This window comes from Microcebus murinus, chromosome 12 (genome assembly GCF_040939455.1).
Source record: "Microcebus murinus isolate Inina chromosome 12, M.murinus_Inina_mat1.0, whole genome shotgun sequence".
In the NCBI taxonomy this organism is placed as follows: Eukaryota; Metazoa; Chordata; class Mammalia; order Primates; family Cheirogaleidae; genus Microcebus; species Microcebus murinus.
Window position 1 is genome coordinate 74,513,893 of NC_134115.1, and position 21,500 is coordinate 74,535,392.

A 21,500-nucleotide genomic window follows, 5' to 3' on the forward strand; every position below is an offset into this window, starting at 1 on the left:
TTGCAAAGTAATACTAAGTCTATGTATGATATGTGGCAAAAAAATCCACTTCTTCAAAAGGAAATTTTGGATGAACATTTTCCCCATTTAGCAAAGGTCATTTTCCCCAGTTAGTAAAGGTCATTGAGCAGGATGATATATGCAAATCACTTGAAGAATATGCTGCTGCTATAGACCTATTAATTGGAAGATAAAATGAAAGTTTCACTGACTTTGAGAATCATGACATCACACTCAAATTAACATTTCAGCCTCACCTAGTTGACATCACAAAGGCACCTAAAGAACTACAGATGGAATTAATTGAGCTCTCAGGAGATGACATTTTAAAGTCATTGTTTGATGCTAAGAAAGATCCAGTTGAAACACGGAATAATGCAATAGAATACCCATGCCTTAGACATGGATGGTTTCAGGATGATTCAAGCACATTACATTTATTGTGCAGTCAGACTTCTCTGCTAAGGATAATCTGTATTTGCAGCTGCTCATAGTCACTAGCATCACCGCCTCAGCTCCACCTCAGATCACCAGGCATTAGGTTTTCATAAGGAGCATACAACCTAGATCCTTCACATGCACAGTTTACAGTAGGGTTTGCGCTCCTATGAAAATCTAATGCTGCTGCCGCTGATCTGACAGAAGGCGGAGCTTATGCGGTGATGCGAGCTATGGGGAGCGGCTGTAAATACAGATGAAGCTTCGCTCACTCGCCTGCCACTCACCTCGAGATGTGTGGCCCCGTTCCTAACAGGCCCAGACTGGTTCTGGTCTGAAGCCCAGAGGTTGGGGACCACAGCCTTAGACAACATGCCCCAAAAATGCTTTCTTGCTTTTCAACCACTTATTACTGCAAAGCTACATTCTCCTACCTGACCCAAATCAAGCCACTCTTAAGGTCACAAATGACTGATACTCATCTAGAGGTTCAACTGAAGTTGCAGACCTTCATGTTGCAAGCAAATATTCAAATACTTTCCAACAAAAAGCACACACGACAAAGTCATTTAAAAATTAGTTACCTTTAAAATTAACAGATAGCCTTCATTTTTTAAAAATTATTGAGTATACAGTAGTTAGATTTTCCAAAATAATATACATGTTTAAGTATATCTAATTGGAAGTTTCTTGAATGCAGCCTTATTTGATTATAGCTAAATTAATGCATCCTTCCAACATGGAAAGGTTCCTCACCCCAGGTTTAGAACAACACACATCTGTTATCTCACAATGTGTGTGGGTCAGGAACCTGCTCACGAGGTTGCACTCAAGGGCTAATGTTTCATCGTAGGCTCAACTGGGGAATGATCCACTTCTAAGCTCACTTACAAGGTTGTTGGCAGGATTCAGTTCCTTTTGTGCTATTGGGCTGAGGGTTAAGGTTCCTGATTGGCTGTTGGCCAACCAAGTTGTTCTCAGTTCCTTGCCTTGTGGGACTCCCACGCACGGCAACTTGCTTCATCAAAAGTGGCAAGGTGGAGTATGCTAGATGGACAGAAGTTAGAGTCTCATGTAACACAGTCACAGAAGTGACCTCTCATTGCCTTTGCAGTATTCCACTGATTAGAAGAAAGTTACGGTCTCACCCTCACTCAAGAGGAGGGGATTATGCGAAGGAGTGAAAACCAGGAGGGGGGGATAATTGGGGGCCATGTTAGAGTCTGTCTGCCACAGACTGCCGGCCCGAGTAGCTACACACGGCCTCTCAGTGTGGTTTGGCTTCCTCACAACATGGCGGCCTCAGGAAAGTTGGGCTTCTCACAGAATGGCTCAGGGCTCCAAGTATGAGCGTTAGTGAATAAAGTGGAAGCTACGCTGTCCTTCATGCCTCATCACTTCCACATCACTTCCACAGTGGTCTGTTGGTTGAAGCAGTCACAGTATCACTCAAATTCAAGGGGTGGAGAATTAGACTGCAGCTCCTGAGGAAGAAAGGCAAGGTCGAGTTGTAAGAGCATGCGGGGTGGGAGATATGGTTGCAGCCATCTTTGTTCTCTGTCACGCCTCCTCCTATGCTGTTAGACGCTCCAGCCACCCCATCTGGGTGGTAAAGTCTGCAACTGCCACTCGGCCTTATGTAGGGGGTTGTGGACAATAAAGTGGTGACACAATGAAAGGAAGTATGCCCTGCTAAGGGGACCATATGTGACACTGTGGTAGTGAAAGGCAGTGCTATTAGCAATTAGACTGGGGCAACAGGCATAAACTAGAACTGTCCAGGGCAAACCAGGATGCCTGGTCTGCCCAGACCTGCCCACATTCTCCCTGTTCCTGGCGCCTGTGTGGAAGTAACGTTGCTCTATCTGGAGGATTTTGCCTGGGAGTCCCAGGTGGTGTCCAGCGGGGACAAGCACGGTGGTTTGTCAAGACAGTGGGGCTAAGAGCACCGTGTAGAAGCCTATTATGATAAGGAACATGCAGTCAAGAAAGTGATCCAGAAGGAATGCAAGACACATTGCTTCAGTTACAAGGACAGAATATTTCCTCAAATTGTTTTAATGGAACAAAACAAAGCAAAAAAAAAAAAAAAAGAATTTGTAGTGACTCATATAAGTAAAAAGTTCAAGGGAAGTACAGCTTCAGGCCCAGCTGTATCTAGGAGTTCTAACCATGTCATCAGGATTCTGTTTCTTCTAATTTCTGGGCTCTGTTTTCGTTTGTGTTAGCTAAATTCAGGCAAGTTTTTCCCACATGGTACCCTTTGGCTCCTCTAAACTTAAGCTATATCCTCTCAGTAATCTCCATGGAAAAGAAAACTTTCCATTCAAACTCTTGAATCTGAATCTCATTGGCTTGGCCCATGATGTTATCATATTGAACCCATTTGGGAACAAGGGGACAAAATACACTGATTGGCTGGGCCCAGGCCATTTGCTGATGGCCCTCAGGGCTAGAATAGCTCTACCCAGAACGCATAGACTGAGCATAGGGGAAGGCTTGTTCTCCAAGAAAAATTGAGGTGCTGTCATTAGAATGAGGGGGATTAGAGAACAAATGCCCTCTATAGCTCTCTTTTCCAAGAAACTAATGCAGGGTACCCTTTGAGAGGAAAGAGAGAAATCTGCCCTTAGATTATGACTGTCAGATGCTAGACCTGGCCAGTTCTGTCACCTACTTCTCACGACAGCTCTAGAAGTCAGTGAAACTATCTCATCGTTTTTTTGACAGATGCAGAAACTGCAGCAAAGGGGAAGGGCAGATGTATCAATTATCTATTAAAGCTGTATAAGAAACCACCCCAAAATTCAGTCACATAAAATGATAGGCATTTATTTAGCTCATGAGACTGTGGGTTGGGGATTAGATCTGGATGGTGTTCCAGTCTCCTTTGAGCTGTGTCACCCTCTGCCTGTTGGCTGGGGGCTCACACAGCTGGTGGTCAGCTGGGGTAACTGAGCTCTGTCTCACTTTTCTCTCCTATTCTTCCTGCAGACTGGCTTGGGTGTATACCTGTCCCTGGGTATCCATGGAGAATTTGTTCCAGGACCCTTGTGGATAACAAAATCCGCAGATGCTCCGGTCTCTCATGTAAAACGCCTTGGTATTTGCCTATAACCTATGGACATCCTCCCTTAGATTTTAAATCATTTAATGCAATGTAAATGCTATGTAAATAGCTGTTACACTGTATTGCTTAGGGAATAATGACAAGAAAAAAAGTCAGTACATGTTCAGTAGAAATACAACCATTATGGGCCTAACTATGGTTGAATCCACAGATGTGAAATCCACAGATATGGAGGGCTAGCTATATTCTCATGGCAAAGGCATAAGAGCAAGAGTGAGTGCAAATTTTGTTGTTAAAGCACTTTTAAAGCCTCTGCTTATGTGAAATTTGCTAACATTGCAGTGGCCAAAGCAAGTCACGTGGCAAACTCAGGCTCTAGGAGTGGGAAATAAACTCCATCTTTTTTTGTGAGAAGAATAGCAAAGTTACATGACAAAGAGAGATAGATTCAAGAAGGTGTGCAGAGGGCCTTCAATGCAATCAATTTCCCACAGAACAAAAGGGTAAAGGTAACTTCCCATGATCCTTTAAGGCTGCTAAAGATAGGTGTATGGATTTTGTTTCTCAATATAGTTGGGATAAAATTCAGAAAGGATCAATCATCAATCTACCTTTATTTAAAAAGCTTTTAAAAACATTCTTTCTTTAGCCACTACAGAAAACATTATGGTGATTCCTCAAAAAGTCAGAAACAGAATTACTACATGATCCAACAATTCCACTGAGTATATACCCAAGAGGATTGAAAGCAGACAATTGAACAGATATCTATACATGGATGTTTGCAGCAACATTATGCACAATAAGTAAAGGGTGGGAACAACCCAAATGTCTATCAGTGGATGAATGGATGAACAACATGTGGTATAGACATACAATAGAATATTATTCAGCCTTAAACAGGAATGGAATGCTGATACACACTACAACATGGATGAATCTTGAAGACATCATGCTAGTGAAATAAACCAGAAACAAAAGGTCAAAAGTTATGTGATTCCACTTACACGAGGTGCCTAGAATAATCAAATTCATAGAGACATAAAGTCATACGGTGGTTACTAGGGGCCGGTAGGAGGTAATGGAGAGTTAGTGTTTAGCAAGTACAGAGTTTCAGTTTGAGATGATGAAAAATTCTGGAGATGAATAGTGGTGATGGTTGCACAGCAATGTGAATGGACTTCATATCACGAAACTGTACACTTAAAAATACTTAAAATGATTAATTTTATGTTATGTATATTTTTCCACTTTTTTTTGGAGACAGGATCACCCAAGCTGAAGTGCAGTGGTGCAATCACAGCTCACTGCAGCCTCAAGCTCCTGGGCTCAAGTGATCCTCTTGCGTCAGCCTCCTGGGTAGCTGGGACTACAGGCGTGCACCACCATGCCTAGGTAATATTTAAAAAATTTTTTTGTAGGCCGGGCGCGGTGGCTCATGCCTGTAATCCTAGCACTCTGGGAGGCCGAGGCGGGCGGATTGCTCAAGGTCAGGAGTTCAAAACCAGCCTGAGCGAGACCCCGTCTCTACCATAAAAATAGAAAGAAATTAATTGGCCAACTAATATATATAATATAAAAATCAGCCGGGCATGGTGGCTCGTGCCTGTAGTCCCAGCTACTCGGGAGGCTGAGGCAGGAGGATCGCTTGAGCCCAGGAGTTTGAGGTTGCTGTGAGCTAGGTTGACGCCACGGCACTCACTCTAGCCTAGGCAAGAAAGCGACACTCTGTCTCAAAAAAAAAAAAAAATTTTTTTTGTAGAGATGGGGTCTTGCCATGTTGCCCAGGCTGGTCTTGAACTTTTGGCCTCAAACAATCCTCCCTCCTTGGCCACCCTAAGTGCAGGGATTACAGATATGAGTCACTGCACCCAGCCTAATTTTCTACAACTTTTTAAAAAAGTTCCTTTTCTTGATGCTGATATTCAAGGTTTTGGTTGAGCCAACAATCACCCAGCTTATATCTTTTCACTGCCTCAGCTAACGTGTGATGGGCTGTGCTGGCCATATAGAAATTATTAGCCTGGTCCGTTTATTCAAGGACCTCACAGGTAAGTTGGGGAAATAGAGTGTTGAAACATTGAGGCTAGCAAGGCCCAAAGAGTTTAAGATAACCACTGATACAAGGCAAGATGATAACCACACCAAGTGATGGGCCAGTGGCCATTACAGAGCTTGAGAGATTGGGGGGGTGGGGGCTTGTTAAAATATTTAATACAAATATCCAGGCCCCAGCAGGATCAGAATCTGCGGAGTGGGTAAAGGAAAACTGGAGATGAGCAGTGGTGATGGTTGCACTGCAGTGTGAACGTACTTAATATCACATTATGCTTTTTAGAGGATTTGGATGCCCAGCTAGGCTTGGAGATCCCTTTAAACTACACACAACAAAACTAATTTGAGGGGGGGAAATGTTTGAAGAATTATAGCTTATTGGTAACCCTGAAAATCGCAAAACTGAAAACACTTTTACTTATTAGAAATAAGCAACAGAAAATAAACCTAACAAAGACTAACACTGCACACAATAAATATTCTTTTTGACTAAAACTTGATGAAGGACCCTAAATCTGCATGAAAAAAATTTAGATCGCAAAATTTTCCTGGGAAAATTACACCTGGTAGAAATAACTGCTACAAAAGAACACTCATGTCGTTAGAAAAAATAATTGGCAAATTTTAATGCAGACAAGACACTCATCAATGAATCAAAATTTGTTTTCAAACATACAATAAAAAGAGTTCATTCTGATGAAAATAATTGCAGTGTAGGCTTCTAACTTTTTTCAGACATTTCAGATATTTTAGTTTTCTTAACTTTTTATTTTGAAATAATTTCATAATTATAAGAGTTGTAAGAATAGTACAAAGAACTTTCTCATACCCTTTTCTCAAATTTGCTGTTAATATGTAGTCACATATAATTGCTTTATCTTATACACATGATGTCTGTTTATATGTAGGCATCTACATATCCCTATATATTTTTTCTCTGAACCATTTGAGAGTTGCAAATATCACATGCCTTTACACCAAAAGTGTGTTCTTTCTAGGGCAAGAACATCATTTTACACAACCGTAAAACAATTATCAACTCAGAAATTTAACCCATATAAATACTATTCTTTAATATACACCCATATTCAAATTTTACCAATTGGCCCCAGAATGTCCTTTATAGCAATTTTTTCCCATTCTGCTTTAGGGTCTAAAAAAAAAAAAAAGAAAGAAAAGAAAAGTGATCCAGGATCACTTTTTGCATTTAGTTGTCATATTCATATTTATCCTATTTATTGCTTTAGTTTCCTTTAATTTGAAACAGTTCCTCAGTCTTTCTTTGTCTTTCATAACATTGACATTTTTGAAGCATACAGGCCAGTTGTTTTGTAGAAGGTCCCTCGATCTGGGTTTGTCTGATGTTTCTTCATGATTAGATCTGGGTTATGCATTTTTGGCAAGAATTCTATGTAAGCGCTGTCAGTTCTTCTTTGTGCATCTTGTCAGGAGTCACATGCTGGCGGTTTGTCCAATTACTGGGCAAAGAGACATTCCATTTCTCTTTTCGGTGCCTCACTCTCCTCATCTGTTATGGCCATGACTGGGGGCATGATTGAGTGGCTTCATGGCTGAGCTGTCATTTGAGACGTGCCCCACCCCTGGAGAGTTCTGCAGATAAAAACTGTTGAGATCAATGTCATGACTAATAATCACCATCACTAACATCTAGGATACCTTCTGGGTGCTGTCACTCATCTTTTTTCTAACCCTCCTATAAAACACGCATGTACATGTTACTATCCCCATTTAACAATCACGGAAACTGAGGCTCGGGGACAGTGATGTGATACGCTCAGGCTCATGCGGCTGGAACGGACTGAGCTGGGATCTGAGCCCAGCTGGGGCTGAGTCCAGAGCCTGAGCCCTGCACCGCGCCACACTGTCAGCTAATCCCATTCACAAGTGTGTCTCGCAGCAGAAAGGATGGATCACAGCCTAGTTTGGGGGCCTCCAGATGGCAAAGGAGAAAACAAGACGAGCCAGCTCCTGCCATCTTCATTTCTCTTCCTTCCTTCCCGTGGCCTGGGTGCGTCTCCATTCTGCGATCCAGCTGAACTAAAATCAGGACCACTGCCTGCGAGGGGCAGGGCCTGTTGGGCCTGGGGAAGCCGCCTTCAAAGCTGACTTCGCTGCCTTCCTGGCCACACAACCCTGCTCAAAATGAGGAGACTCCACGCCCACCCTCCCTGGGGCCTGAATCTCTGTATATATATTGAAGTGGAAATGAGCTGGGAACAGTGATAATAGCTACCATGTGTTGAGTGCAGAACACGAATTAAGCCTTTAAATAACCCTATGTGTTAGGCACCTTATTTTGCCCATTTTACAGATGAGAAAACTGAGACTTTTTACGGTGGCTAATGTCACAATCTGGGGAGTGCAATGGGGGGATTCCTGTACAGGTCTAACTGCAGAGACCAGAAGAGATCTTCATCAGGATTCTCGACTTTCTCTAGGCCTAATGGGATGGCAGACTCCATAGAGTAAGGTTTATGAAACATACTGGACATTGTGGACACAAAATAGGCATTTGCAGTTGAATCTAAATGGGCTACTCAGATTTGGCCTCGATTCTGATCCCTGGCCATTAGCTTGATCTCTCTCTTTCTCGGTGCTGGTCTCTGTCCTGAGTGTGGTGTCCTGTCCTGACTTCACTTTCGCTTTTCCTCCACGACTCACCTCCCTGGGGGCTGCCAAGGCCTCAGGCACCTGCTTCTCTGGAGACTTGCAGGGACTGCTCTTAAGGAAATAAATTGTTGCCGCTGCCCAACTTCTCCATTAGTGGGGCTGGGGAGGAAGAGAAATGAAAGGAAGGAAAAGAAGAAAATCCCAGAGCAAAAGCAAGAGGCTTTACAGAATCTGTTGATTTTTATTCCAATCACTGAACACTTCCACCGAGGCAGCTGGAGCACTGTGGGAAGAGCACTGCATGAGAGGCAGCCTGGGCTGCCGCTTGCTTTTTGGACCAAGGGACTTGAGCCTTAAATTCCTCATCCTTAAAGTGGGGGTGACTATGCCTCCTCTCCCCACTTCAGAGAAGTAGTCGATCAAATGAGAAAATGCTCCCAACTTGTTTTGATAAACTGCTAAGGAATTTTATAAGACTGGATCTGGCCGGGCGCGGTGGCTCACGCCTGTAATCCTAGCTCTCTGGGAGGCCGAGGCGGGAGGATTGCTCCAGGTCAGGAGTTCAAAACCAGCCTGAGCAAGAGCGAGACCCCGTCTCTACTATAAATAGAAAGAAATTAATTGGCCAACTAATATATATAGAAAAAATTAGCCAGGCATGGCGGCGCATGCCTGTAGTCCCAGCTACTCAGGAGGCTGAGGCAGAAGGATTGCTTGAGCCCAGGAGTTTAAGGTTGCTGTGAGCTAGGCTGACGCCACGGCACTCACTCTAGCCTGTGCAACAAAGCGAGACTCTGTCTCAAAAAAAAAAAAAAAAAAAACAACAAAAAAAACCTGGATCATGTGATGCTCTCCCAGTGTATAGAGAGGAGTGGGTGGCCAGTCTCCCTGGCTGGGCTGTGACAAGAGAGCACTTCCCTCATTTTTTAGGCATAAGAAAAAGAAACCTAGCTTGAGGAAGAAGACACCATTGTGCGAGGTCCCTGCCTTTGTTCTGTCCCACGCTCTTCAGAGCCTAGTGCTTCACCATAAAGCCATCTTCTGCATCAAGATCTACCCGCCAGATTTTACCCAAGCACCCAGGTTCTGTTTGGGACCCAAAGTCCTCTTCTGGGACAACTCCTGTCTCCCGACCTCACCTGCCTGTGACACAAGATGGACACTGGCCCTCATCCCCTAGACAAAGCCTCAGCATCCTCAATCCCTGGTTTCCCCCAATGTTGCCGGATTCCAGCACAAGCAATGCAGCTTCGGAGTATGTCTCTGCCTCGGGCCCTGGGCGTGGACACTTTCATGTCCCTGATCTCAGTGAATTCTCACAGTCCCCCGTAAGGTACAACATTTGAGTCCCCCACACCCCTTCCCTCGGGGGTGAGTCTCAGGAGGCTCTGTGTGTTTTGTGACGCTGCCCCTTTGGCCATAGAGGATCCCCCTGGTGGCACTGAGGCAAGCCTGGGCTCTCCCAGTCTCTCTCCTGAGTGGGGAGGGAAGTTAGGACTGAGATGTCAAGAGTCCGGTGGCCCAGAGTGATGGAGAGAGTGAGCCCAGTTCCTGAAACTTTTCTAGTTCCCGGCTCCAAATCCTCCGGAGGCTTTGTTTCGTTTTCTGCCCTTGAGTACCATGGTCTGCTCCCAATTTAATAAATAGCACCTTCCTTTTTTTTCTGTTTGTTTAAATTTAGCGTGATTCCATCTCACAACTGAAAGCATGTTGATAAGTCTGGTAGGGTTTTAGGAGCGCGAGTTTTCAGGGACAGAAACTCAGGCTGGGGATTAAGCCAGGAGGGCAGGGTCACACCGGCGGTGAGGGAGGGGCCAGAGTCCCAGGCCTCCACGCCTCCTGTGGCTGAGTCTACAGACTGTCCCTTTCTACAGACTTTACCTGTGTTGCCTCATTTAGTCCTCAGAGCACCCTGCGAGGTAGAGGCAACTGTCAGCGCCACTTTAAAGACAAGGAAAGGGAGGCAAGGAGAAGCCGAGCCGTCTGCTCGAGATCACACAGCAGGCAAGGACCAGAGCCAGGGTTGGACCTGGGGTTGAGGCCACAGGCTGGCCTCTTAATGAGGTGTTAGTGCGGCTGTGATAGTTCTCAAGGCAGAGCTCTGGCTGTGGAAGGGGCTAGAATTTTCCAGAATTTGCTAGATCCAGGAATGTCAAGTTGAACCGTAAACCCTTAGAAGATGGGAGAGCCTTTGGTGGTCCCAACTGGACTATGTTTCCACCAATGTGAGTTCTGTTCTTCCGCAGCTCTGAGTGGCGGTCATTTTGCCGATGTTTCGTGGTGGAGTCTGTTCCATCGTGGAGCAGGTCTGGTCATGCCCCCTGGGTTCTCACGGAATATGCTGCCGACACGCCTTTCCCCTAACCCCACCAGAGCTCCTCTGGTGTCTGTGAGGGTCCTCCCTTCAACGGCCTTCCTGTGACCTCACCATGCTGGTCTCACAAGTGAGAGGCTCAGGTGAGACCTCGGTGCCCTTGATGGGACCAGAGCCACCTCGCGCAGCACCTAGCCACGTTCTTGGGCAAATCCTCAGGAAACTCCAAAAGTTCCCCATTACAAATCTAACCTCAGTTCACCCCCCTGAACAGGGATAAACCACAGCCCTGGGTGATTGCATAGTTTCCGCTGTGGTTTGGGAAATGTGTGGGTTCGTTTATGAACTGGATTTTGCCAGAAAGACTTCAAGCTCAGCCGTGGTCCCCCCAACATACCGTTTATGACCCAGCTGGGACAGAGTGGAGAAGGGATACACCCTTCAGGGCTGAGACCCCTGTCGAGGAGCTGCCTCTCCAAGATGGTGCTCAGTGCATGCTGGGATGTGCTGACAGACGGCCTGGTTCCTAGGACCCATGGGTGCTAGAGAAACAGAAAGGGCTTGCAGGCCTCCAGAAAGAGAAAGCTAAGAAGGACTACATGATTTCACAGGCCAGAGTTGCCCAGAGATAGGCTGCGGATTATTTCAGGTTGGAGTCATTGATGTTTTTGAGAAACTGGTGAAAGCCAGAGATTTTCTTCAAAATCCACATACAGACCTAAGTTTGCTTAGAGTACTTCATGATCTCACAAACCTATTCCAGGACCCCATCTAAGAATCCCTGCTCTAGAGAGACCTTGCCATCTGATTAAGACCTGGAGGGGAAAGATGCTTCTACCCAGGGTTCAAGCAGGGTGTTATTCCTATTGGAATCTTTGCTGACCCCATCCCCCGCTGGCTTGGGCCCTTCTCCTTTCTCCTGCACCTGTGCACCTAGCCGTTCGCACTGGATTGCCATGGTTTTAAAAAGGTGGCCCTTAGAGCAGCATCATCGCTTGGGAACTCGTTAGAAATGCAAACTCTTGGTCCCTAACCTGGAACAAATGAATTAGAGACTGGGGGTGGGGCCCAGCAATCTGTTTGAACAGGCCCTCCTGCAAGCAATTCTCTTCTTTATGGTGTGTCTGCCCTACTAGATACAACGTGTCAGGTGCATAGTAAGTGCTCAATGAAGATTTATTGCATCAAGTTTTCCTGACTCCCAGGGCAGGATTTTTTCCTCAGTACCATATAGCTCTGAGCTGATGTTATTTTGGGTCCAGTTTCTTTCTATCCCCGGCCCCAAGATCAGGCTTGGCTCCACTGGGTAGAGGAGAGGGCCTGGTCTTGAGGCAGGTGCCAGGAACCTTCACACAGGATGGAGCCAGAGAGACATCAAACCTGGGGCACCTTGCCAGGCAACAAGGTCCCAGCCACCTGGTGGATGAGGGGCAGGCATGCAGGGAGCTGCCCTGGGCTGGCGGAAGGGGAGCCCAACTCTGCCAGTCTGCAGGCTGTTCCTGCTCCCCTTGGTGCTTGCTGCACGCTAGCCTTGGCAGAGGCTGCCAAACCTCTGCCAGAGACACACTTGCTAGGCTGGTGGGGAAGGAAATGGCCACTTTTAATTTTTTAATGAATCTCCAACTTTTGGGGGATTCAGGGAAGTGGTTGGAAGATTCCTCTTAACTTCTTATGTGTGTTTGCTAAAGGGGACGAGAGTTGTTTCTCAATTCCATGCCTCCCATGTCTTCTACACAGTGCCTCAGTTTCCTGACTTTGAAAAAATGATAACTTTTTGAGGGTTGCAGGGAAAAAATTTCTGTAACCCTTCCAGTCTCATATTGCTCCAGATCTTTAAACATTACAAAAATAAAAAAAAACAACAACTGAGTTTTGAAGGTGGGGGCAAAGAAACCTGTTTAGCCTAAATTTCTAATGCTTTTATTTTTAAAAAGCATCCTTATAGTTTTCTCTTGGGGAGGAGTAAAGAATGATTTATGTTCATCTTGCATCTCATATATGACCAATTCTTAAAATTTTTACTCTAAAAATCAATTAATTGTGGGAGATAAAGGATGGATCCTACAAGATGACAAGTGATTCCTTCTGTCTCTATATAGGGCAGGTCCTTCACACTTTCAATTTTTTAAAAAATCTGGGTTTTGGAGGAGGAGAACATAAAAAAAAAAAAAAAAGCTCTTTTAAATCTTCCCAAATCACAAGTAGGCAGTTTCTCAAATTAAAAAATCTGAAATTTCTAGGGTGTTGGCAAAAAGTATCCTGGTTCACCTTCTATCTCACATAGAGGCAGTTTCTGAATTTTTTCTTTTCTAAATCACCTTGACTGAGGGATATGGGGGGGCCTAACGTTACCCCCTTAACGTTTACCCCCTCTTGTCTTACTGGAGGGCCAGTTTTTCAAACTTTTCCGTAAAAATATATCTGATTTTTTTTTTTTTTTAATTTGGCAGAGGTAGGTAGAAAACAGTCGCTTCACCAGCATTTCACATAAAAGTAGCTCCTCAAATATTTATTTTTAAAATCAACCTGCGGGGCGTGGCGGGGGTGGGGTGCGGCTGGAGAGAGTCCCCTTAACCCCTCTTGTATGACATGGGGCCAGTTCTTCAAACTTTATTACCTCAGGCTTTTGAGGAGGGGTGACAGGGGCAGTAGGAATATTCCCAGGAAGCCTTCTGAGCCTTCCATAAGGCCAGCTCTTCAAAACTTTTATTTTAAAAATCACTCTAATTTTTTTTGGGGGGGTAGGGGGTAAGGAGTTCCCATTAACCGCTTGTGTTCCGCCGGGAGCCGGCTCCCCAAACTTTTCTTCGTAGGCGAAAATGACATTTCCGAGGGGCTGGAGGGCCGGGGAGGGCAGGCGCGAGCCGGGGGCGGGCGCGGGAAAGTTTGGGGGGCGGGCGCGCCGCGGCCGGGGGCTGGCGGGCGGGCGCGCCCCGGGGCCGGCCGGCTTTGTGTGCGGCGCGGAGGCCGGCGGCGCGGAGGCCGAGGCCGAGGCCCGGAGCTCGCGGGCCGCGCGGCGAGGCCGGCCCGGGGGCGGGCAGGGCGGCGGGGGGCGGCGGCGGCCCCGCGAGGGGCGGCTCGGCGGCGGCGGCGGCGGCGCGGCCGGTGCGGGCCGGGGGTGGGGGCGAGGGCCGGCGCCCCCCCGCGCGCCCCCAGCGCCCCCGCCCCCCCGGCCTGAGCGGGGCGGGCGGAGGAGGGAGCGGCGGCGGCGGCGGCGGCGGCGGCGGCGGCATTGTGCGCGCACCAGCAGCCCGGCCCGGGAGGAGCAGGACGCGCCGGGGCCGCCTCCTCCCGCACGGACCCATGAACCAGCCGGGCGGCGCGGCGGCTCCGCAGGTACGGCGGGGGGCCGGGGGCATGCACCGCGCGGGGGACCCCGGGGGGCCGGGGCCCGGGGCGCTGCGCCACTTCATTGCAAGATTTGCAAAATGCAAAGTGCCTGGGCTCGTTTGCGGGCTTTTTGTGGGCGCAAACGGGAGGGTCGGGGTCCGGAGAGCACCCCCCCGGGCGCTGCGGGGTGTGAGGAGAGTGGGGGTGGTGGAGGGGTCTTTGGGGCCCCCACCCGGCGCCCCCTCCAGCCCTGGGCTCGGACCGGAGCCCAGAAAACAAAGCGGCGAGAGAACAGAGCAGCCATTTCAGTTTGGACAATTCACATTTTGCAAAAATGCAACCCCTTCCAGCTCTCCCCCCTCCCCCCGAAATTTGCAATTTCCCCCTGACCCTGTCTGCGCTCAGGGTCCCCGATGACCCCCTGGGAGGTCTTTCCCTCCAGGGCCCCCATTTTTGCAACAATCTTTTTTTTTTTTAGGCCATATTTCCCTTTCTCAATTTTTTTTTTCTAATTTTTCTTCAAACGGTAGTTTTTTCCCATTAAAACGACGCCACCTAGAGGATACTATTTTGTAAATAAAAAAAGAAATTAAAATTGAAAAGAAATATTTTTTATTTCTTATTTTTTCAAAAGTTTGCGCTACATGACAGTGGAGGGGTAAGAGATTCTTTTTTTTTCTTTTTTCGGGTGAAAATTTTCACTTTGATCTTTCCAGAAGCATGGAGACAATTTTTATTTCTGAAGCCAAATCCAGATAATATGTAAATGAAAATTAAGCTGGATTTTGAATGAATTCAGTTCTTGAAGGAGAGAAAGCAAAAACCTCCTAAAAGCAAAGTCAGTTTGACTACCCAACTCATTTTAGTTTGAGAAAAAAACTAATTGGAATGAGGAAAGGAGGGAAATTGTGGAGTTTAGGGAAAACTGGGAGAATTGGCTTTATGAAGCAATTAGAAATTGTACTTCATTGTAATTTGGAACTTGTTTAGCTCAGCGGGCAAAAAAAGACTAATTTTACTATTTGGCAATATTTAAAGTTTTTCTATTTCCAAGAAGGAAGGATTTAAAAGAGAAAATAGACCTTAAAATGTTGGCTTTGGACACACCCAAAAATTGTAGTTTTTTTTTTTTAATTTTGCATTTACATTTCACTGCATTTAAATACTAAGATTTCAAAGAAAACAGAAATTGGAAAAGTTAGAGTGAAATCCTATCTTTATTTTTTCTGTATTTGTTGGGTTTTGTGTATGGGTTTTTTTTTTTTTTTTTTTGATGGAATAATTAAGACTGTTTTCTGATTTTGTTTCCTGAAAGGTCCAGACATTTCTTTTTTGTTGTTGTTTTATCCAGAAAATGTCAGGAACCTTTATTGAGCAGTATTCAGTAGAAAAAATGTAAATTCATATATTATACAAATTGAGTAGCCCACAGATTTGTAGGAGAGACCGCCATTAAAATAAGATATGCATAATTAACATTATTATGAAAAAACTAACAGTGGATTCACAGAAGCTCATTTTTTATGACATGCAACTGAATCAATTGATGAAGACAAGGATTGAGGAATCCTTGGTAAGGAAAATTTTCCCTTCTCTGTCTTCTTCACTCTTCCAATTTGAAAATTTTATTATTTTTTTTAAAAAAATCCAGATTGGTTTCAGGCCTCTTTGATTGTGATGTGGGGTTGGTAGTTTATTAACATTTGGTGTTTTTTAAAAATTTGATTATTTTCAAAGGGGGAAAATCCATTAGTCTTGATTATTTTGGGGGGTTTATGACCAAAAGAAAAAAATGCACAAATTTTACTGACTTAACAAGAAAGATAAAAGAAAGATGAGCAGAGAGGAGATGAAAATTCTGATTCTTTATCCATCTTCCTTGGTGGAACACTTACTTTGCTGAAGAAATTGGGTAAAATACCAACTCAGCTGATTCTAACAGTAAAATTTATTTTCCTTTAAGGAAAAAAAATTAAAATACAAACAAAAGCCAAACCCAAAGGTACTTGCTTTTGGAATATGAAAGCATATGTACAAACAATATTTCATGTGGAGTTTTTGGCCTGAAAATGAATCAAATGAAGGTGAAACAAAAAAGAAAAAAAAATTTTAAGAAAAACAATATTGACTGAATTGAAATTTGACAGATGAAAATAAGGTACCCACTCAAAGATGAAGGGTTATTTGTGATACATTAGTATCTGATTGAACTTGCTGGAGATTTTAAGCCAAAAAAAAAAAAGTTCTAATTTTTTTGTCCAGAAGGAATATATTGCTAGCATTTACAGGGTGGGATCTTGGTGGGACCTTTGGTTGGGAGCTAATGGTGGGTCACTGAGGGCAAGAACATGAAATTGTGTGCCCCTTTCGCCAGCCACTAGCTGGTCTTGGAAGAACTGGTGGCCCCAGTCCATAGATTCCCAACCCTGTCTTGTGGAAATTTGGATTTTTAAGGGGATACTAATTCTGTGAAATCTATTTGACAGTGGCAGAGGTTTGACATTTCCCATCATCGCCATTGCATTTGGGAGATTTTATTTTTTTAGTAACGAAATCCTTCAGGGCTGACTGGCCACATTCTGACATATTTGGAATGAGTTTTTTTTTTTTTTTTTTTTTTAAGTAGCATAATTAAAAATTTTTTTTTTTTTCTGTTGAATTATTTAGGCCGATGCCTAGGATGGTCAAGGAATTTGTAATTTCCAAGGGGCTCTGGAGGCCTCATGAGGCAGAAGGCCTGAGTTTAGCAGTGCTGAAGACGGGCTGGGCTGGAAGCATGGGTGGGGGGTGGGTAGGGGTAGGAGAATCTGAGAAAAAGTCAGGGTTGTAGATAACAGGTTATTTCTGGTGCAAGGAATAAAAATATTGCAGCATGTCCCTTTGTGTGGCCTGGATCTCCTGACACACAACTGAGATTCCTTCCTTCTCTTCTGCTGAAATTTTGTTCTGTTGTCTATGGTTTAAAGGGAGCCCATGGCTAGAAGTTGAAAATCATTTCTGTTTTTATAGACATGTTTTTTTTCTTTCCTGAAAAAAATTAGTGATTCTGATCATGTTTGTTGTAAAGGAAGTAGAGGTGCATGATGGTTTTGTTGGGGGCGGGGCCAGTTTTCTTTTGTTTCTATTGGTGTCTGTCTCTGGATTGAGATCTGACCTGGGCCTTGTCTCTCTCACCTCCTATTTTAGGTGGACGTGTGACCAGAAATGGATATATGAGCTAATTTTAATGAGTCTGTGTCTGTTCACCACACTCTCTCATAATATTGGGCAAAATATCTGGCAAATTGGACTTGAGGGGTGGTAATTTGATGATGGTCTGAGTTATTTTGGTGAAAGATCATTTATACTCAGTTTCACAGTGGAGACTCTTATTAATGTTTTGCTTTTCTGCCTAAGGAGGTTTTTTTTTTTTTTTTCTAATAAGGTTTGAAATTTCAAGGGCCTGCTTTATAGCTTGACTTTGGACTAAGCTAGGAAAAAGGGTTTGCTTATACTTTCAGCCCTGCACAGAGGTGAACTTGAACAAGGGCTCTTGCTTTTGCAGAAGGAAAGCAACAAAGATGGCTGGTCAGTGCAAGGCTGACCTCTCCCTCATCCTAGAAAATAAACAGCCAATGGCTTATGAGAAATTGAGTTTTAAAACTCCTCCAGTGTCAGATACAATTTTTTCTCCACTTTTGACTCAGCTCTTGGCATGCTGCTTCCTCTGACCTCAGAATCCTTACGTCTTCTCCTTGGTGGGTGATAAGAACTTCCTTGCTGTGTTTCACTGGATATATATAAGCTGACTTTTCATAGTCTTGAAATTTTGAGTTTTTTTCCATGCTCTTGTAACGTTTTGTGTCACTTGTGGCTCCTGTCTGGTGATGTGGAGTGAAGTGACTTCACTTCACTTGTGGATTATTTGGAAGCCTGAACTCCCAAGGTCTTGCTGTCTGACCTTGGGCAAATCACTTTTTCCTTCAGAGCCTCAATTTTTGTGTTTGTGAACTGAGCGCTTTGACTCAGATCAAGGATAATAATAAATGGGTTTCATCTCTAATTCCGACTCCAAGGGATTGGTTGGAGCTGCTTGGATCACCGTACTGAGAGGGATTCTGAGGCCACCTGCAGACTCCGATATTCTGGAGAGAGGGGTGCAGTCGTCAAATAGCAGTGCACCTCTTAGTTTCCATTCCTGGGCTAGACCTTGAATCACAGTCCATTAGTGGGTTGTGAAGTCAATTTAGTTAATCATAATCAGCATTCAAGAAAGACTAGAATAGAATATAGGGAACAAAAATAGCAGAGGCATAGCACAGAGAACAGGTAAGTATAGTCTCATGAAACTTCTGTTTTCATTGTATGTGTGGATGTATGTGTGTGATGTGAAATATATTGCCTCCTGTGGGTGGTGATCAAAGAGTTTGAAAGGTACTAGACTGGATGAGCCACCATGATGTGCTGCAAGTATACTCTACTTTATTGTTTATACTTTATTTTCTCATTTATTATCTGAGTTAACTTTTAGGCAAACCCTGTGGGATAGGTATCCTGTGCCACATGTTTTGGGTCCTGGTTGAGCCCCTGTCGAGGGCCATCCATGAAGAAGTTTCAGCTGCATGTGTGGTCAGGCATGTACCCAGTACCCCAGCTTGTTGGCTTTGGATGAGACTGGAAGGGCAGGTGGAAGGGCAGATGCAAGTTCAAAGGCAGCATCTTTGCTAGGTCCTCTTGCTGGAGAGGAGATGTAAAGTAATGTGGAATCCATATCTTGGTGGGAGGAGTACCTGTCAGAGTTGCCTTTATTCTGCACTTTTGCTTCAAATTGCCAGAGAAATTTTCCTGGAGTTAGAAAGTCCATGTTTGTACTATATTTAAGTTTTAGTCAGACTCTGTCTGTATTTTTGTGGGTATGCACGTCTTAAAAACTCCAGAATTACTGTCTTAGTCTCCTCATCTTTTATATGTGTCAGACTAGCGCTGTTCGATAGAAATATGATTCAAGCCCCAAATACGAGCCACGAGTATAATTTTCAATTTTCTGGTAGTATATTAAGAAAAAGTTAAAAGCAGGTGACATTGATTTTAATAATACTGAGTTTAACTCAGTATGTCCATAATGCTATCATTTCAACATGCCATCAACCCACTAATGTGACATTTTACGTTCTTTTGAGAGGGGGCATTAAATCTTTGAAATCTACGTGTCTTTCATTCCTACAGTACATCTCAATTCTGACTAGCCATATTTCATGTGTTCAGTAGCCACATGTGGTTGGTAGCTACCGTGTTGGACATTGCAGGGCCAGACCAATGTTCCATTTCATTGTCATTAGTGGTTGGCCCCAGGAGATCAGTGACATCTTTCAAACCTCTTGGTTTTGTTGGTGGGACTTCCTACCTGAGTTCCACATTCCCTGAGGCATTCTGGCCTATAGTGGAGATGAGTTCCATCTATATAGCCCCCTCCTGGCTAAAGTGGTCCACACTTATGTTTTATTTGTCCCTAAGTGACCTTCTGCCAGGGTTAGGCCAGAGCTCTGTCGTTCAGAGTGACAGATGATGGCTAGAAACTCTGGGACGATGTGTTGCAGTCTGTGTGCTGTTCAAGTTGAGAAGTGCGTGTCTTGAAGTGTTGCCTGAAGGAAGGATGTAGATGCGGAAAGAGCAGGTGGCCGGGACCATGGGTGGGGACTGAGGGAGGGAGGAGATGAGGGGAAGAAAGGGCCTGGCAGTGCACTCCTATTTTTGACCTGAAAACATGGGGAACCACCGGGAAATACCCCCAGGATTGGCCTTGGGTCGGACGGGTCATCTACCCCCAGCTGGCAAAATGGAAAGCTACATTTAAGGTCAGCCAGACCAGAGTTTGAAATCCAATCTCGTGGTGTGGTGAGGTTTGTGTGACTTTAGGCAAGTCACTTCTGATTTTGGAACCACAGCTTCTGCATTGGGGAAAAGTGGGTAAATCCTGACCTTGCTTTAGGATCAAGTGACATGTGGAGACTCCTAGCCAGCCCTTGGGCCATAGGAGATGGTGAGTCGATGCTCGACCCAGAGGCCAGTGGGTCTCCATTTGGGGAGATCGAGCCGCGCTGATGACACGTTGTGGTAGTTCTGGGAAAACCTGGCGGCTTGTCTTTAGTGGGCAGTGATAGGCAGGAGTAGAAAATACACACTTTTTGGCTGTTGCTTTAAAACAGACTGGGATGAGACTTTCTTGTCAAAGTGTTCTGGATGCTTGTATTCCAGGGATGCTCTAGCTCCTCTTAATGTTTCTGGATTTCTCTCTGAGCCTGTGGCACAGTCTTGAAAAGGGATAATTCTTTTTTTTTTTTTTTTTTTTTTTTTTTTTTTTTTTTTGCTTTTTTACATAGCTGTAGAAGATGAAGCAAAAGGGATAATTCTTAATCATGGTGAACTGTGTACCTTTGAGCGTCTATTCCTACAGGGCCCCCTGCCCGTGGCGCCCTTCCCCCATTCATCTGCACTGCCTGAGAAAGAGACCCCTTGGAGACCAGATGCACTTCCTCTTCTGTGGAGCCCCCCAACCACCCTGGTACCACCCCCAGTAGAGTTCCTCCCTCCCTGCACCCGTGGTACTTCCAAACCCTGTGGACCTGCTGGTGAGAGTCAGTTGTGTGCATTTATGTTTCTCCAGCCAACTTGTGAGTTCTTTGAGGGTAGAGATCATGGGTTATTCATTTTAGGGTCTGGCACAGAGCAGCAGCTCCATAAATATTTGATGAATTAATTCGATTTTTGGAAAGAGCTCAGATCATTCAGATTTGAGTCTACTGAAGAGAGGACGACCAATTTAGGTTTGGCCATTTGGTCACAACCGGTGTTTTATTAGGGTTCCATTGGCACCCCTTTCCTGCCATGTCTTTGGGTGGGTTTTGTAATTTTGCTGTGGCCATCTCTACAGAGTGCAAGTAGCCACTGAGAGGGGCCCCTTCTGGACGGTCCATTCTGTAGATGAGCTGTCCTACCAATGGCAGACCACCAGTTTGACGTTTCCAAGGGTAGAACGAACAGATGTTGGAGGGGACAAGGCTCGGCTCCCCTCTCTGCTCCACCACTTAATCATTTTGTGGTCTTTGCCAAAGAATTTCATTTCCCTGCACCTTATTTTCCTTATCTGTAAAGTGGGGATGACAGTGCTACTGATGACGATGATGATGATGATGATGATGATAACGCAGCATAGGGTTCTTGTGAAGGTTGTGCGCTATGTGAGAAAAGAGCTTTGTGAAGGGCAAACATCACTTGCAGCCTGTTATTTGTATATCATCCAGTCCATGGATGGTAAATAAGTAACGTACTTGCTGCCGGACCCTATTTCAAGCCCGTGGCAGACATCACTAATCAATCACTGCAGCCTTTTCCATTGAGTCTGGCCAGTGGCCTCTGCATCCTTCTTAGTACAGTGCTACCCATCAGTTGGGTATAGCATGGGACGTGAAGCCAATTTTTCCTTCCTGATCCAGTCTGTCTGTCTGTCTGTCTCTCTCTCTCTGTCTCTCTGTCACACACACACACACACACACACACACACACACACACACACACACAGAGAGAGAGAGAGAGAGAGAGAGAGAGAGAGAGAGAGAGAAACTGAGGCTTAGAGAGAGAGAAAGAAAGAAAGAAGCAGGCCTGGGAAGGAAGGTGGAGTGACTT

At 45.0% G+C, this 21,500-nt stretch overlaps 1 protein-coding gene across 11 annotated transcripts in view; it reads left to right on the forward strand.

The window, feature by feature from the left end:
* The first annotated feature begins 13,715 nt into the window (after window positions 1-13,715).
* Window positions 13,716-21,500, forward strand: part of ZNF618 (zinc finger protein 618) — a 171,384-nt gene continuing 163,599 nt past the window's right edge. For 5 of the 11 annotated variants that reach the window (XM_076008970.1, XM_076008969.1, XM_076008971.1 and 2 more), the window contains exon 1: window positions 13,731-13,844. In XM_076008970.1, coding sequence (XP_075865085.1) covers window positions 13,812-13,844 — 33 coding nt within the window. In that variant the 5' untranslated portion in view covers window positions 13,731-13,811. Of the gene's footprint in view, window positions 13,845-21,500 lie in introns of all 11 variants that reach the window. The other 6 variants (XM_076008973.1, XM_076008975.1, XM_012768858.2 and 3 more) reach the window with 3 other exon arrangements.